At 53.4% G+C, this 15,674-nt stretch overlaps 1 protein-coding gene across 1 annotated transcript in view; it reads right to left on the reverse strand.

Annotated features, from left to right (window-relative positions):
* Nucleotides 1-9,141: 9,141 nt before the first annotated feature.
* CSMD2 (CUB and Sushi multiple domains 2) overlaps nt 9,142-15,674 on the reverse strand; it is a gene marked incomplete at both ends in the record, with an annotated part of 311,031 nt that continues 304,498 nt past the window's right edge. Inside the window, 7 exons of the mRNA XM_082494202.1 lie at nt 9,142-9,301; nt 9,884-10,022; nt 11,177-11,264; nt 12,009-12,121; nt 12,650-12,811; nt 13,393-13,458; nt 14,645-14,824. Coding sequence (XP_082350328.1) covers nt 9,142-9,301; nt 9,884-10,022; nt 11,177-11,264; nt 12,009-12,121; nt 12,650-12,811; nt 13,393-13,458; nt 14,645-14,824 — 908 coding nt within the window. The remainder of the gene's footprint in view (nt 9,302-9,883; nt 10,023-11,176; nt 11,265-12,008; nt 12,122-12,649; nt 12,812-13,392; nt 13,459-14,644; nt 14,825-15,674) is intronic.

Below are 15,674 nucleotides of genomic sequence, written 5' to 3' on the forward strand. Positions count from 1 at the left end.
TCGCTGCTCATCTAACAGCCCCCTGTGATGGATTTTATATCACTCATCTGTTCAGATGAGGATGGGAGGAATTTGTACAATCTCAGCATCTTCCTAGGAGATAAAGCCAAGCGCGTTTATCCCGAGGCCCCGGCGCAGCTCAAGGAGACGCAGCATAATCCACCGCAACTGAAGTCCCGGGAACCGCTTCTGACTTTGCCACCACCTCTCTGCATCCCTTTGGCAAATCCCTCACTCCCCGCACCTTCGCGTCCTCCCAGCAGAGGGGCTCCAGCCCTCCCAGCATCTCCGGGGCCTCCTCTGGCCCCGCTCCAACAGCTCCGTGTCTCTCCTATGTTGGGACCCCCCCGAGCTGGAGGCAGCACTGCTGGGGGGGGTCTCCCCAGAGCGGAGCAGAGGGGCAGAATCCCCCCCTCGCCCTGCTGGCCACGCTTCTGATCCCTGCGCAGCTGCACGTTGCCGGAGCTGTGAAACGCATCGCTCCTCCTGCCTGGCTCGGCTGCACGCGTGCTCTGAGCCCGACCGCCCCTGGTGTCACCTCCTGCACCCCCGAGTGCAGGCGCCAGCCCGGCCGTGCCTCTGCCTTTCACGCAGCTTCTCAAACGCTCCCGCGCTTCCCAGCAGCAAACACCCAAACAACGCATTTGCTCCGTGCGAGGACTTCTGCTGTTATTTTTTTTCAGGGATAGGTTTAAATTTCTCATTCGTGGGAGACAGAGAGGGCGAGCCCAGAGAGAACGATGTACAAAATGGGATCCTTATAACGGAATTTAAAAATTTATGAGGAAAACTGGAACAATCTAAAGTTAACGCTGCCTGAGTAAATAGGCAACATCAGGGCTGCAGTTTGTCTCACGTGTAAGTGGTCATTAGACAGACAGGACCCACAAAGCCTTTTTCATCGCCCCACGTCTTACACAGACTGATGAAGCCCAGAGCTGGAGCGGTGCCGGGCAAAGGCTCCGCACGGGGATGGATTTCAGCTGCAGGGTCCGATTGAAATCCCTTTAAAATCAATTGAAACCTTTCCCTGGACTTTAAATGGTGTTAGGGACTCCCCGGCAGCGTGAACGAATTCATCTCGGGTCACGGCGGGAGGAAGAGAACTGCCCCGCGGGGTGGGGAAGGGCGGACGGGGGCGGCTGCAGCTCAGCGATGCTCACGGGCTACTCGCCACTGGTTTACGCTGGTGTTGGGAAATCCCTCCCCAGCCCGCACCTTTTGGATCCCCGAACTGCCCGCCTCGTTAATGTAAGCTCAGGGTTCCCCCTGCCCCATCCAAGCAGCTGCAGGTCTCCCGGGATAAGCTGGCTTTGGGGTAAATCCATCAAAATCTTTAGCACCAAACTGTTTGACCCCCAAACCTCCTCGTGCTGTGAAACCACGAGCCAGCAGAGATGGGACACACTGGGTCCAGACTGTGACGGTCCGGTCTGGTGGATGGCGACCAGGATGGAGGCAGAGGCGAGGGAGAAGCACACGGAGCAAAAGGCAGAGCCACGGCTTGGGCCAGCGAGAGCCGCTGCTCCGGCTGCCCCTGCACGGGATGGCCACGGGTGGCCCCGGTCCCAGGGAAACGCCGCTCTCCCGGCCCGCCTCGGCCATGACATCTGGCACACAGAGCCCATCCCCAGCCCTCCAGCACCCGCTCCTCATTGCCGGCTGATTTACCTCTGCACTTAATTATTCCAGCATTTCATTACTCACCTCACTTGGTATCCTCCTTTCTCCAGTGACAAATGCGTTTCCCGGTGCTGTGGAGGGAAATCAGCGCAGCCACGGCCGTAATTCACTCTGACAGCGGCACTGCCGGGGCGGCAGAGCCCGCCCTGCCCAGGATCTTGCCCCGGTACCCGCGCAGCGGGATGCTCAGGGGGATGCCGGCATGCAACGGCACATCTATGGACCCCCGGAGCCAGCAGCACCTATCAATAATATAAATAAATACCACCACAACCTCCCTGTGCGGCGCGAGGCCGGAGGCAGAACCAGACAGGGGCCAGGGTGGTGGCGGCTTTATCTACTCGAAACAATTAGTATAATATTTTCTTTCTTCAGGCTAAGTTCTGCCAAAAAGCAAAGGGAGCTGGAGCCGCGGGTGGATCGTATGTACGGGACACCCCGAAGAGTTAATCACTCATTTACAAACCGTTGATATAAATTGCTGTTAATTAGCTCTGTACATGCTCATTGTGCCGGCTAAATTAGTACCTGCTGGAGGGGCTTAGATGGGCCATGTGGTTTAAACGTTGTTTGTTTCTCAGGGGACCGTCTGCAGAGGGTTTGGGAGCGCCGAGAGCCGGGAGGGCTTCCCGGCCCTCTCCCGCTGCGACATTCGCTTTTCCGCACACCTTCGTTTTCGGTAGTTTCCTTCGTTACTGGCTGGTTTAGGACGAGCGGCTGGAGAGAGCCGTGGGGTTCCGTATGGCACCGCCGGGCATCCCGGCAGTGACGGGAGACCTGCCACACGCTCGCGCCGTGCCTGGTGGTGCGCGACGCAGGGCTGAGCCGCCCCACGGTCCCCCTTTGCGTGCTGAGGACGCCTGTGTGACCCCAAGAGGATGTACCTTAAGAAGGACACTAAATCCCTTCGCAGATGACTCCAGTGCCAAACCCAGTGGCAAAACGATGCCTGGAAACTGAAGAATTATCAGTTGAACCCTCAAAAGCCCCGAGCTGAGCCAGGGCCAGATGGACTGTCCCCAAAGGACCCAAACCAGGAGGACACCTTCGTGAAGCTCAAGCAGAAAGGCCCAACAACAACCTACTGGCAAAGCTCTGCAGAACTCTAAAAGGTCGTGACCATCTTTCCTCCATCAGTGTTCTCTTAAATCCAACAGGAACACTGCTGCTGCCCCAAAATTCAAAGCAAAACACATCTCAGGCTCATCACGCCACAAACCGGTTGTCCCAAACTCCAGCGCAGCCCGACGCGTGGCACAGTCGGCCAAAACCTCCCGAAAAACCTCAGCTCCACCCCACCGCCTTTCCTGCCAACCTTCTTTCACACAAAGCAGCTGAGCCCAGACAAGAAGGGAATGGAACCAAAAAGATGAAGTGTCTGTGATCTGGAAGAGACAAAGAAAAGGCACCGTGAAAGCCACAGAGACAGCATCAAACTCGCCTTACTGAAGCCAGCGTGGGCAGAGCAGAAGCAGGACAACAAAGACCGTGTAACGCCCTTTTTCTAAACCAAATGTTGTCAATCAGTGCCGAGACACAAGCTAATTGCAGTCAGTCATGGGCGAGGGGGGGAAACAAGACATCCAGCAGAGAAAGCAACCTAATTAAAGCAAACTGGGGCATCCTGGAGCAGAAACACTAGCGCGCAGGGCTGGGAGGGAGCGTGAGAAGACGGGGGACCCCGTTATCCCCCCTCCCGCCCCACAGAGCCCCGCTCGCAGCCCCGCGCCGCGCCAGGCAGGGCCTTCCCGCCCCCCGACAGAGCCGGCCGGGCCTGATAAAACCTGCTGGAAAAGCAAAATGATCAACTCTGCACACAGAGGGGAATTAGCTCAGCACTCTGGGAGGGGGTAGAGACAAGTAATTATTTCCTGGACCACGTGGAGTTGGGCTTGAGCGAGGAGGCGGCTACCGGCCCTTCCCCGGGAGCTCGGAGGACCCACCGCCCACACGGACGAGGCGGAGGAGTGGGAACATCTCACCTGGGAACCGCAGCAACTCAACCCGCAGCTTTTTAACCCGGTCCCGAGGACCGACAGGGCTGCGCCGTATGGGCAGGGGCACGGAGCTCCTTCTTCCAGGCTGACTGCTGCAGCAATTGAACAACGAACCTGTTGCCTGGCTGTGCCTTTCTCCAGCGCTTGAAGAGATTAAAGTTTTGCCCTGTCGCAGATGTCTCATTTTACAGCCTCAGCTTTTAAACTCCCAAAATATCTCTCTCCTTTGGAGCCCCAGCCAGAGGAGGGGAGAAGGGACTGGAGGGGGACGGGGGCCTGGGATTGTCACCCCGCGGCGTCACTCTACTCAGCACCATTCCCACCTTCCTGACCTCAGGCACAGAGGGAGCACCGGGACACCAGGAGCTCCCCCGACCCCACCGCCAGAGCCCGTTTTGGGTGTTGAGCTGCGCGGGGATGTCCGTGGGATGCTTTAGGCTCCCTTCTGATCACCATCAGGATCCGATGCTTCCGAGCTGGGCTGCAGCGAGGGGCCGCCTGCCCCGCTCAGTAGAAGGTGGTGTTATGCTTAAGCCAATGTTGCAGTAGGAAAACCACCGGTGTGGGAACCCCTACGATAAGGCTTATTCCAGGTCAGAGCAAAAACATGCCAACAAACTCCACCGAAGAAAGCAGAAATGAAAACGCACCTCTTTATCACTGAAAAATTCACTGATCTCAGACACTCTCAGAGAGCACAACAGGAGACACATAATAACGTGTTCAATGCCCCTTTCCAACTAGAAAATTCTCTGCCAGATTTATTTCCAACTTAAAAAGCAACGGGAATTCAGCCCCAGACCTGGATCAAGAGAGACATCACCAGCAGTTGGGCTCACTTGGGGCAGCTGTGCTTTTTTTTTTAATTGAAAGAAGTGATGTTGAGAAATAAATCACAATTTCAAGGGGTCGGTTTGTTTCTTTGAGGATCTTGTTTAAGTACCTGTTTTTAAAGGGGCTCTGCTGATCTGCCGTGACAGAGGATCCGCGCGCTCCCCGGCACGGCAAGCATCCATTCCTGGCTGGAGGGGAGGGACCACAGCTGGAATAACATCACATCCCATTAGCGCAGAGCAAGCGAGAAGCGAGGAGGGCACCGCAAGGGACAGCGGACAGATGTCGGCTCGGTTTGGCTCCCTGTGGGACGAGCCCGCTGCCGGCCACGCAGCGCGGACCGCATCCAGCTCGGGGCTGTCCTCGCAGGGCACCGTGGTGGGGGCTCCCTGGGGTGGGAGGGGACCGCCTGGCCACGGGGAGAGGGGTCGGTCTTGCCTGTGTCCGCCACCGTTCACCACCGCTGCGCCTTCGTGAGAGCCGGGACGTGGTCCCCAGCGGCCGCGGGACGAGGACGAGGGGCAGGAACCTCCAGCCCGGGGACATGGGCTCGTCCCCGCCGTCCTCCCGCACCCGCGTGTGCAGGTCGGCATCCAGAGGATCCTAGAAGAGACCTTCAGCAGCTCATGAAAAAGGCACCAGAAAAATGTAAGAAAAGCAATGCAAAAATTTATATTTTATTTTAATTCAAAAATTTAAAATAGCTTTCAAATTCAGTAAAGTATGCCTGGACACAATGGGAAGCCTCATATACAGAGACAGATAAATTAAATTGTATATACTGCAGACAAGCCAAGTGTATGTATAGATTACATATTTACACTTTTATGTAAACCATATTTATACATTTTATTACATTTACAAAAAAAAGCTGATCTTCCACTACTGTTTACTACAATAATGAAAAAACATTTACATTGTGTTTTTTAACTGTACAAACTTTTGATTCATAAAAATATATCTCTGTACAAAAGAGGGATTTTTTTTTCATTTTTTCTTTCTATTTTTTTGTTTTTTAAATACTTTTGTCCTTTTTTTTTTTTTTTTTTTTTAAACATAATGCAAGTCCTCTGGGCACAAGAATGGAGAATGTCATGTATCGGGTCCCAGCCAGCTTGCAAAAAAATGGAACATCCCCCCCCTGCACCTCCTTTGTTGCTTGGGCAACCACAGCAAACGGTATTTATGGGTTGAAAGCAGCAAGTCTTGTTTAAGCGGAACCTCCCTTCTCCCTGCCTTGGTGTTACAGCATCTCGGGTTCACTTTACACACCTCGCTTCTCCTGGCTATTCTGGGGGTTGAGCGGGATTCAGAAAGAGCCGACGTGGGCTCTGCGGTGGGTGTGTGGGCACATCCCCGCACCCTGCTCACCCCAGCCCGCTCGGCGCCTGCCGGGGCTCCGCACCCCTCGCGCCCGGAGAGGCTTTTCTTGAGCTCAGTGACAGGAGCCTGGAAAGACTCGAGCTCTGCTGTCGTGGGATGCCACGAGGCGTCTGAGTTTCGGGCACCCAAAGAGGAGCCAGGACCTTGGAACCGTTGGCACGGGAGCAGCGCGCACAGCGAAACGGCGCTGCCTTTGGGATCTGCTACGTGAGGAGCCCCTGTGCTACGGGGCTGAGAAAGGGCTGTGGGTTCGGCCAAGGGCAGGAATCACAGAATCACAGAATGGTTTGGGTGGGAAGGGACCTTGAAGACCATTGAGTGCCACCCCCTGTCCCGGGCAGGGCCACCTCCCCCCAGCCCAGGGTGCTCCCAGCCCCGTCCAACCCGGCCTTGAACCCCTCCAGGGATGGGGCAGCCACAGCTCCTCGGGGCACCCTGCGCCAGGGGCTCACCGCCCTCACGGGGAAACATTTCTTCCCAATATCTCATCTAAATCTGCCCTCTTCCAGTTTGAAGCCATTCCCCCTCGTCCTATGACTCCATGCCCTTGTACAAAGCCCTTCCCCAGCTCTCCTGTAGGCTGCCTTTGAATAATTTAGGTTGGAAGGGATCTTGGGGTCAGACACGGGCCAGGAGAGCAGACCAGAGGTCAGGAACCAGCTATCGACTTGCAGAGGTGAGCGAAGGAACCCGGGGAATACCCTGCCCTCACTACACCACCTCCCTGCCCGCACCGCAGCCGCTCAGCTGAAGAGCGGAGACGTGCCGTGGCCCCAGACCTGAGTGCCACCGCAGCCCGGTCGGGGTCCCCTCTTCTCACTTACCCTTCAGCTTGCTCTGGGAGCCGCGTCCCGCGAGCTGGAGGTGCCCATAGAGGGGCGGCACCGCCGCCAGCCCGGCCAGGCTGCCCCAGGGAATTCAGTCCCACAACCAGCTGGGAGATTAAACCCTCTCCGCCTGTCTGCGTATTTGGCGGGAGCTGGGAGCGCGGCCGGCTGCAGGACACGCTCCGCAACGGTCCGGCACTGGCCCTGAGCTACCTGCGTGCCCTCCTCCGCGCGGGGAGCGTCTCGCTGGCTTCTGCCCGCCTGGGACCGGGAGGGCTCTGGCTGACGCGTGCGCTGGGCACCCACCTCGCGGGAATAAACCTGAGCCCCTTTGCACGCTTCGGGGAGCGGAGGCGGCATTTTTTGGCAGGCTGGCTGGTCAGCAATTAGGCTGTAGAATGCTGCTTACTCTAAGAGCGCTGAATAAGAGACAGAAGTAAAAAAAATAATATATATTTGTATATACGCACACACGCACACACACAGAGTAAAAGAATAAACGAAACAGAAAAGAAACTACCCTGTGGTTTTCATTAGACAAAACCTCAGCTGACATTAGGTAGGGGAAAGCCAACGTTTAAATGCAAGCGTGGATGTAAACACCACCCCATTCCTTTTAACTCTGTTTTCCCCGCAAGTCTTCTGTAAGAAGAAGCTGCTTCACTGACACACGCTGCTCCGCGTCACCTGTATTTTGCTCGACTTACAGTTGGTAAAACGGCACTGTTGCGTTCCTTGACTCCAGCCTGGCCTAAGAAACGGTGACTCAAACCAAACAGACTAAAACCCCGAATCAACAAGAGCAGCTCTCCTCTTTATTAGAGGAGGACAGTGTCATCACAAAAGCATCGTTCTCTTATAAGGAAGGAAAAATGTCAAGCCGCCTTATCTGCTCTCACGAAAGCCAGGGCAACCTTTCCGCCCCTGGGAAATAAAGGGAAGAGCTTTGGATGGAAATTAAAACTCTTATTGCATTGCCATTTGGAGGATCAATACGGAAAGGGCAAAGGCTTTTGAATGCTATTGGGGGGAAATCGGTATTTGTTAGTTCTTTTTAAAGAGGTTTTTGACCCTTTGTGTCTGTCAGCAATTTCCTGATTCCTAAAACTGGCACCTGCTGGGAGGGGGGCAGAGATGGGGGGACGTTTCCTCACCAGCCCTGAGAGCTGCCGGAAAGGAACACGGGGCAGAAGAAACACAGCAAGAATGCCCGAAGGAAAATTAAATATGGGGAAGAGGAGAAAAGCCTGCAAAGTTTTGCTTTTCTCATTGAAAAGGTCCCATTTGAAAAATCTTCCTCCACAAAACCCCTGGCTTAGAAAAAACAACAAAGAAATAAACCACAAAGCCAAATAAAGACAAAGCAAGTACTCATCCTGGCCCATACTGGTATTTTCCATGAACCCCAATCAGCACCTTCTGTGGTGCCACCCGCTTTTGCCTCTTTGCTGTCCAAGCTCTTCCCAAAGAGGGGGCAGCTGGTGGGACCCCCCATCCCCCCCTGCTCCCTCCAGGAACACGTGACCAAGAGCAGGCCGTAACAGCCGTCCCATCACCTCGCCTCCCAGGTCCTCCGCTTCCCCAGGTCCTCCCGTTGGGCTGAGAGCCACCAGCAGGGCGGGAGAGAGGAGCTGGGCCGGAGCAGACCTTTGGTTGCCTTCCTTATCCACGGCGGGATGGAGAGGGTGGGCGAGGACGACAGAGGACAACCCAGCAGTCTCTCAGCAGTTAACGCAAAGTCCAACGAGGTGTAGCAGCTTCTCCACAGCCTCAACAAGGTTGGGAGGAGGGAGATGGGGAGGGAACGGATGGAGACTAGTGAGGTGAAACACAATCATCCACTAGACACCGACCCCGGAGGAATCTGGGACAATGGGAAAGGAAGGGACAGAGAGAAGGTAAGTTTATTATTACACACGAAGTTCTGGGAAAGCCTTCAATGGCTTCGCTACCTCATACTGAGAATGTTTCAGTCTAGAAGCGCTCTTTAGGTCCCCAGGGTACATCTGTTTACAACGTTAAGTTCCTCCTCTGCGCCTGCGCAGTAAAGCTTTTAACCCCCTTGCGTTCCCCTCCTCTGATCACTGTGCAAAATACGCTTTCTGGAGTGACGCAGTGACCGATCTCTCTTAGAGGCTCATTTTTTCCTTCACTGTTCTCACCACGGGGCTATTTGGATCTGCTTTGCCACTGGTCCCCGAGAGGTCCCGCCCCAACCGGCAGCGAGCACCGGAGACCCGGAGACAGGGATGCTGCTTCAGGTCTTACAGAGACCCGGGCGATCCAAACCGCTCTGGGCGCTCCCTTGAAGCACCGCTTCGGCCCAGCATTTTACAAGTGACGCACAGGAGGAGAGCGGTGGCACCGCGCCACTCGCGCGCTCCCTTTCTGCCCACTCACCGCAGAGGGGACGGGTGCTATACGGCTGTGCACACCGTGCTGACTGTGAACTCCGTCTCGTTGGCCATGATGTCCGTGGGCTGCAGGTTTCGGTCATACATAGGATTTTCAAATGTTGCACGGACATTGGTGTTTTCGTGGCCTGCGTAGCCATTGAACGGGACTTTTGGTCTTCTCCTGCAGGACGTCAGGGAGAAAATTCAGAGAGGTCACGGCTACTCCTGCTGTAGCCAGCTGAACAGTCCTGACAAGAAGTCAGTGGAAAAAGGAAACAATCTGCTTTTGAAGAGGGCAGACACCTGGGGATGAGGCAGAAGGGATCTAGGGAAAAATCTTACTATCGACGTGTAGCAGAGGCAGCTCCCCGGGCTTTGCTATAGCCCCACGCGTGTGCCCTCCGCAGAGCGGCCAGCCTGCACCACGCTCGGAACGCAGCAATATTTCCATAGCAATGCATCGATCAGGAGAAATTCCTAATTTACAACATATGCAAAGCCAGCCTGAACGCTGGCGTATGAAATTTGCTTTGCCTTATCCTACTTAACGTTGCCACAAATCTTCTTAACGGTCATAAAAGCCCTCAACCCTCTCTTCTCCTAACACCCTCGCCCCTCCACGCGTGCTTGCTCCGTTATTTTTTCACCTTCTGAATTAAATGAGAAACCGGGTCTAGGGGGAGTGCTTTTAAGTCAAGCTCACAAATATTTCTGTCAGCCCCCTGATTTTGTTTCACCTCCTGGCGCCGTTCCTGAAACCCACCTGTGTTTGTAGAGATAAAGCACAAACCCTGCAATAATCAGGGCTATGAAAGGCACAAGAATGGCAGCTGCCACAGAACTGCTGTTTGATGCAAAATGGTGTCCTATTGATTCTGGATCATTTTCCAGCATGCTGATGTCTGAAACACAGCAGAAGTAAAACACATTTCAAAACAGCGCTGCGGGAAATGGGGTTTGCTGGAGTTGCAGGTTACATCATCAACAAGAGAACAAGGAGGTGAGAAGTGCTGCTGTGAAAGGTCATCAAAAGCTTCTGAGCTGCATGATGAACAGTTTGGAGATCTAGCCTAGCTTAGACATCATCATTTATTTGCAACTGCAATTAAAGAGAGATGTAAATAGATTTACTTTACCAAAATGCTCAAACTTGGATGCTTAAAGTTAGGCTTTCAGGGAGACTTTCAAAGGCTGCGATAATGAGCACCTAATTCTCCATAAAGGTGACAAGACTCCAGGGTCAGATTCCAAAAATCTTGAGTGACGGAAGAGCTCGAGCCACATTTTAAGAGGTATTTAGGAGCTCAGACCTTGGAGCGACTAAGCTCTCAAGTGCCTCTGTGATTTCTGGAAGCGAGATGGAGACACTTTTTGCAGTAGCAATGGGACTTGGGCTTTTAGGTCAGACATCTGGCGGCTTTTAGGTCAGACATCTGGCAACACGGAGCAAAAAAGCTTTCAGGTGGTATTTGTGGCTCCAAACTCTGTCTTTGAACAGAAACCTGTTTATTTAAATGCCTCACTTTGTTCCCAAATTAAAAATTTCGTTCTAGTGTTGTTCGTCTCCCACAAATCTTACCTTGAGGATGGGTTTAGCCGCCCTTGACAGAACCTCCAGCGCTCGATGTATTTAGTATTTAACCCCAAGCCGGGGCAGAGCTGCTGCACCCGGTGCACCGGGAGGAGCTGGAAGTGGGAAAGGCGCTGCCAGGCCACGGGGACCCCCTCCTCCCTGTGCTGCTCTGCCCCACACGTGAAGGAACAGAAGCTGTTTCGGGTGCCACCATCTCCCACCCCTGTGGGGTGCAGAGATTTGAGGGCACCCGGCTTCTCTGCCCCAGAGGCTGCTTTGGGTTTTGTGAGCTCTCTTATGAGAGCAGCTGGAAAGGGTTAGGTTAAACCCGATGGTTCAAAAACTTCTATAAAGATCTGGTCCAGCAGGGCTGAAAATTAAAGCCAGGGATAGGAGAAATGTTCCCTGTTTGAAAACCTCCACTACCACCAAAATCCAGCTTTTGGCAATCAAGGCAAAAAGTAGTAATTGGAGGAACTTTACCGAGTCTCTGAAGGCCGAACTGCCCGAAGCCTTTGCCACGCACAAAGCCCTGGTACACAAACGTGCCGCTTGCGGACTCTGATGAGACCTGCAGTGACAGGAGAGCCGAGATCAACGCATTCCTCCCACCCTTCCCTGGGATTTTAGCACCCGTCTTCTCACAGCCTCTTTCAAGTTCACGCACAGCATTAATTTGACTCAATTCCCCAGAAACCCGTGGCATTTTTTAAGAAGTCTGACTGCCCAACAACTTGTTAAGACTTTCATATCTCAAAGGAAGGAAAAAAAAAAATATCTTGTTTGCAATAAACTACAGAACACGCCACTGATTCAACAGGGATAGCGAAGGCCCTGGGCTACAACCGGCCACGGGTCAATCAGATGCATGTTTCTTCTAAGCTCCAGTAGATCTCTTAAGGGCATGGGAAATCACCAGACAGAAACTGGGGTGAGAAGTTGAGTCCATAAGGGAAGATTAGCTCTTCTAGCTTTGTGTTTAACAGATATAAAATGTTAAAATGGTATTAATCATGTTGGTTTCTCCTTTAGCGTTATCTGGAAGACTCCTAGATTTTAAACCACAGGGCAATAAAACCCCATACAGCTGCAAGGGAGCATGGAAGAGCCGACTGTCATGTAATGTTATCCCACGTGCTGGAAGAATGCCCTATGTCCCCTTCACGCACACAGGTCACTGGAGGACAGCAGCCCTGTCTTCCCACCGGCTACGGGAGCCATTCCCTCAGCTTCAGCGAAAGGAAAGCTGGGCTTGTGATAGCAACGGGAGGAGCTGTGTGGGTGGACTCTGTGCATGAGGTGCCCGAGCACTTACATGTCCATCTAGAGCCCATTTATCATTTTTGAACTTGTTGACAAAGATCTCCACTGGCCCCGTTATCTGGTAAACCTGGAGAAGCAGGTGCACATCTTCTTTCTTGTAAACACCTGAAAAATAAGTGGCTTTTAATCACTAGATCACAATGACTCTGTTCAAGTTTAAAGTAATTATCTTTCTACTCGAGAGAGTAGAGAAATCACATCGTCGTCTTAAAGCTGACAACAACTCGCACTGGGAAACACACAATCCCGCATCCACCCCAGAGGATACTAAAGATATTTTGCACATGGGAAGAGACTCCACTGTTCATGTTCAGGTTACGTTGCTGGATCAGTAACAACCGAGTGCCCGGGGTGGGCAGGGAAAGGGGCACTCACGTCATGTTATCTGGTTTGTCTTGGACTCCAAGTCCACCGCTCCAGCACAAAGGCTGAGCTGCCTTTCAGGTAGAGTCAAAGCAAACTCAGATACGTGATTTTGTTTGTCTTGGTCTGATCAAAGATCGGAGACGTCAACCCTGGGGGGTTCTGTAAAGCTCAATCAGAGCATCAGCCCCACTCATACACTCAAGTGGCTCTGGGAGGCCACTTCTGACAAGTCTAAAACCCCACCAACGCCCATGCCAGATGCCTTACCCGACACCTGCAGCTCCACGCCACTGTGGTCTATCAAAGTGGCATTGACTTTACTGGTGGCAGGGTCGAAGCTAGTGACAGACAGCATTGCAGGCTGCTTTTTCCCCATGTATTCATAAGAGCCTTTCCAAAGGGAATTCCTTGCGAACACATCAGCAGGCACTAGAAACCACAGCAATTGGGGATGCAGAAAAACAAGTGCGTTGCTATTTATTTCCATTTTTCAGAAATCAAAATACAGCAAATTTCTTTCTTTCTTTGAATTCAGAAATACACAAATTTAAATATCTCAAATCCCACCCACTCTCTGCGTGATCATCACTGAGTACAAAGCCAAAGAGAGGAGAACAAACAAGCTGATGACTTTAATTTTGTTGTTTTGACAAAAAATGCCACTAAAGTTTTAAAAACCAACCCACCCCCAAATTAATTTCTTAGGAAAAGCTAACAAAACCCATTTTTCTAAAAAAAAGCTCTAATGTAAAACATCCTCAAGTGTTCGAATCTCTGGAGCACCCTGGGGAGGACAGTGGATGTCGGTGCCCGACTCCCTTCAAGCTCCTGTCCATTCTCCGGCGAAGCATGAAGAGGATGGAGCACACGGGCTGCTTCCACCAGCCCAGAGCTTTCAAGACATGCAAGGACCAGCCGGGTTTCTGGCTGTCCTGGGGAGGGGATGGACCTGGTAAGGTCCGGGTCTAGTACCAACACATCCCATGGAAGAGCGAGCCCCGCTACGGTACCTGACACCTTGGCCAGCGGTGGGTCCCGCGCGGTGCCAACCGGCCTTCCGCTGGGGCGGACATCAGCTGGAAGAGAGGGACAAACCACCGCTGGTGAGTATTGCGGCGTCTGACACTGCTGAGGCACTCCTACCGTGCTGGCGCTAACGAAGGACAGCCTTCGGTCGGCATTGCTCACACGTACCGGGGCTGCACGTCCCTGCGTAGGAGGGCTTTGGATGGGTCCTGCCCAGCCCACCGAAACGGCACGAAGCTTTCACAGAATCCCAGAACCCCAGACTGGTGGGGGCTGGAAGGGCCCCCCGGAGCTCCCCCAGTGCCACCCCCGCCAGAGCAGGGGCACCTCCAGCGGTGGCACAGGACACCTCCAGGCGGGTTTGGAATGGCTCCAGAGGGGGAGACTCCCCCCCTCTCTGGGCAGCTGTGCCAGTGCTCTGCCGCCCGCACAGGAGAGAAGTCCCTCCTCGGAGTGAGATGGGACTGCCCATGGTCACGTTTGTGCCCGTTCCCTCCTGTCCTGTCACTGGGCACCACTGGAAGAAGACTGTTCCCACCCCCCGGCACCCGCCCTGTAAGTATCGATAAGCATTGATGAGATCCCCCTCAGCCCTCTCTTCTCCAGACTGAACAGCCCCACGGCCCTCAGCCCCTCCTCAGCACAGAGATGCTCCAGTCCCCTCATCACCTCCACAGCCCTTTGCTGGAGCCTCTCCAGCAGTTCCCTGTCCTTCTTGACCCGGGGAGCCCCGAACTGGACACAGCGCTCCAGATGTGGCCTCCCCGGGGCAGAGCAGAGGGGGAGGATGACCTCCCTCGCCCTGCTGGCCACGCTCTGCTTGAATGCACTCTTCTTTCATTTACTGTGCCCCCCTCTGGCATCTACTCCAAACCAGTTCCCAGAGAGCACTACTGTGATCCACGAGAGCCACACAGCTCTGTTTCAAGAGTAGACCACTACGTGTCCCTGATCTAAGGCTCTGAGGTAGGTAAAAGGTGGGTGAAGTAAAGAACCACCTTTGCCTTGTGCAGATGCTTCTAGATCCAAACCATCAGGCAGAAAATGCCCTCGCTGCCTCTCCCCGGGGACCCGCACAGGACCCTGTGAGAGCTGCGGTCTCCACCACCAGCTCAACCACGCCAACGCACATGCGTCGGTCCGAGAGAACGGCTGATTTCTCTCGGGCTGCAACGCTCCCCTCGGCAGAGGCGCCGGCGAACGCGCAACCGGGGTCACGCTGCTCGGAGCTTTTACCGAGGCAAATGGGCGGTTTTCCTGTCCAGCTGCCGTCTGCTTTGCAGGTCCGGTGCTCAGATCCTCCGGTGAGATAGTACCCGCTCTGACAGGAATAGATCAAGGTGTAGCCCAGAGACGGCAAATCCAGAGCCCCGACGTTGGCGTGGGAGGGGGTCTCCGGCTGCTTACAGTGGTGAGCTGCAAAGCACAGGGAAAAGAGAGATGAGAGACACCATCCAGTCGTACACAGAAAGGCAGAAGGGTGACGCTGTGATGTCAGCAGGGACAGAACTCTCTTAGAAGAGCTTTTTTTTTCAGCAAAAGCTTTCTCTGCTCACTGAGGGAAACAATGCCATGCCTGGGTTTTTCCCAGATGGATGAATTAATGAGACCGATTCCTGCGCTTCGCTGGCGAGATTGCTCTCTCTGGCTAAAGCTCTCTGGGGATCCTTCACTCCTTTCCAGCTTCCATGAACTGAAACTCAGGCTCTGCTATTCCCCACCTCTTAAGGGGAAAAAAGTCAAACCCAAATGATGCTAAAGACCCCTTTCTCCTTCCTTTAACTCTGACCCCAGCACTGTGTCCCAGGTCTATCCGCACACTGAAAACCGTCTTTACAGGGCATCAAGACCCAGTAAGTTAAGCCAGTGATTTCAGTGAGTGCATTACAGACCTGGTTTTGTAGAACCTCTCTTCAAGAACCTCTCTTCGTGGGACCAATATCCTACTAAAAATTTGCACCCAATTGTCCACAGGACCAGACAGTAAGTCCTCAGAAGTGTGCAACAGTCATAAATTCCTATAACTGCTCAATAACTTTTAGGATTTGGCCACGGAAATCAAAGCTGAGCTTGTCCAGCTCCCTGCCACCAGAGCAAGCGTGTGCCACACACTGCTCTATCAGGTCCTGTTGTAAATGTGTCACCACTTGCCTTGAAAAGTTATGACGCAAAATTAATAAATGGCAGAGCCAGGAAGCTCCCTCTCACCCACGCTGTAAATTTGCCCTTTCTGTAGCTCTCAAACTGCTCATGAATGAAAACAAAT

Source organism: Vanellus vanellus, assembly GCF_965231255.1.
Source record: "Vanellus vanellus genome assembly, chromosome: 22".
Classification (NCBI taxonomy): Eukaryota; Metazoa; Chordata; class Aves; order Charadriiformes; family Charadriidae; genus Vanellus; species Vanellus vanellus.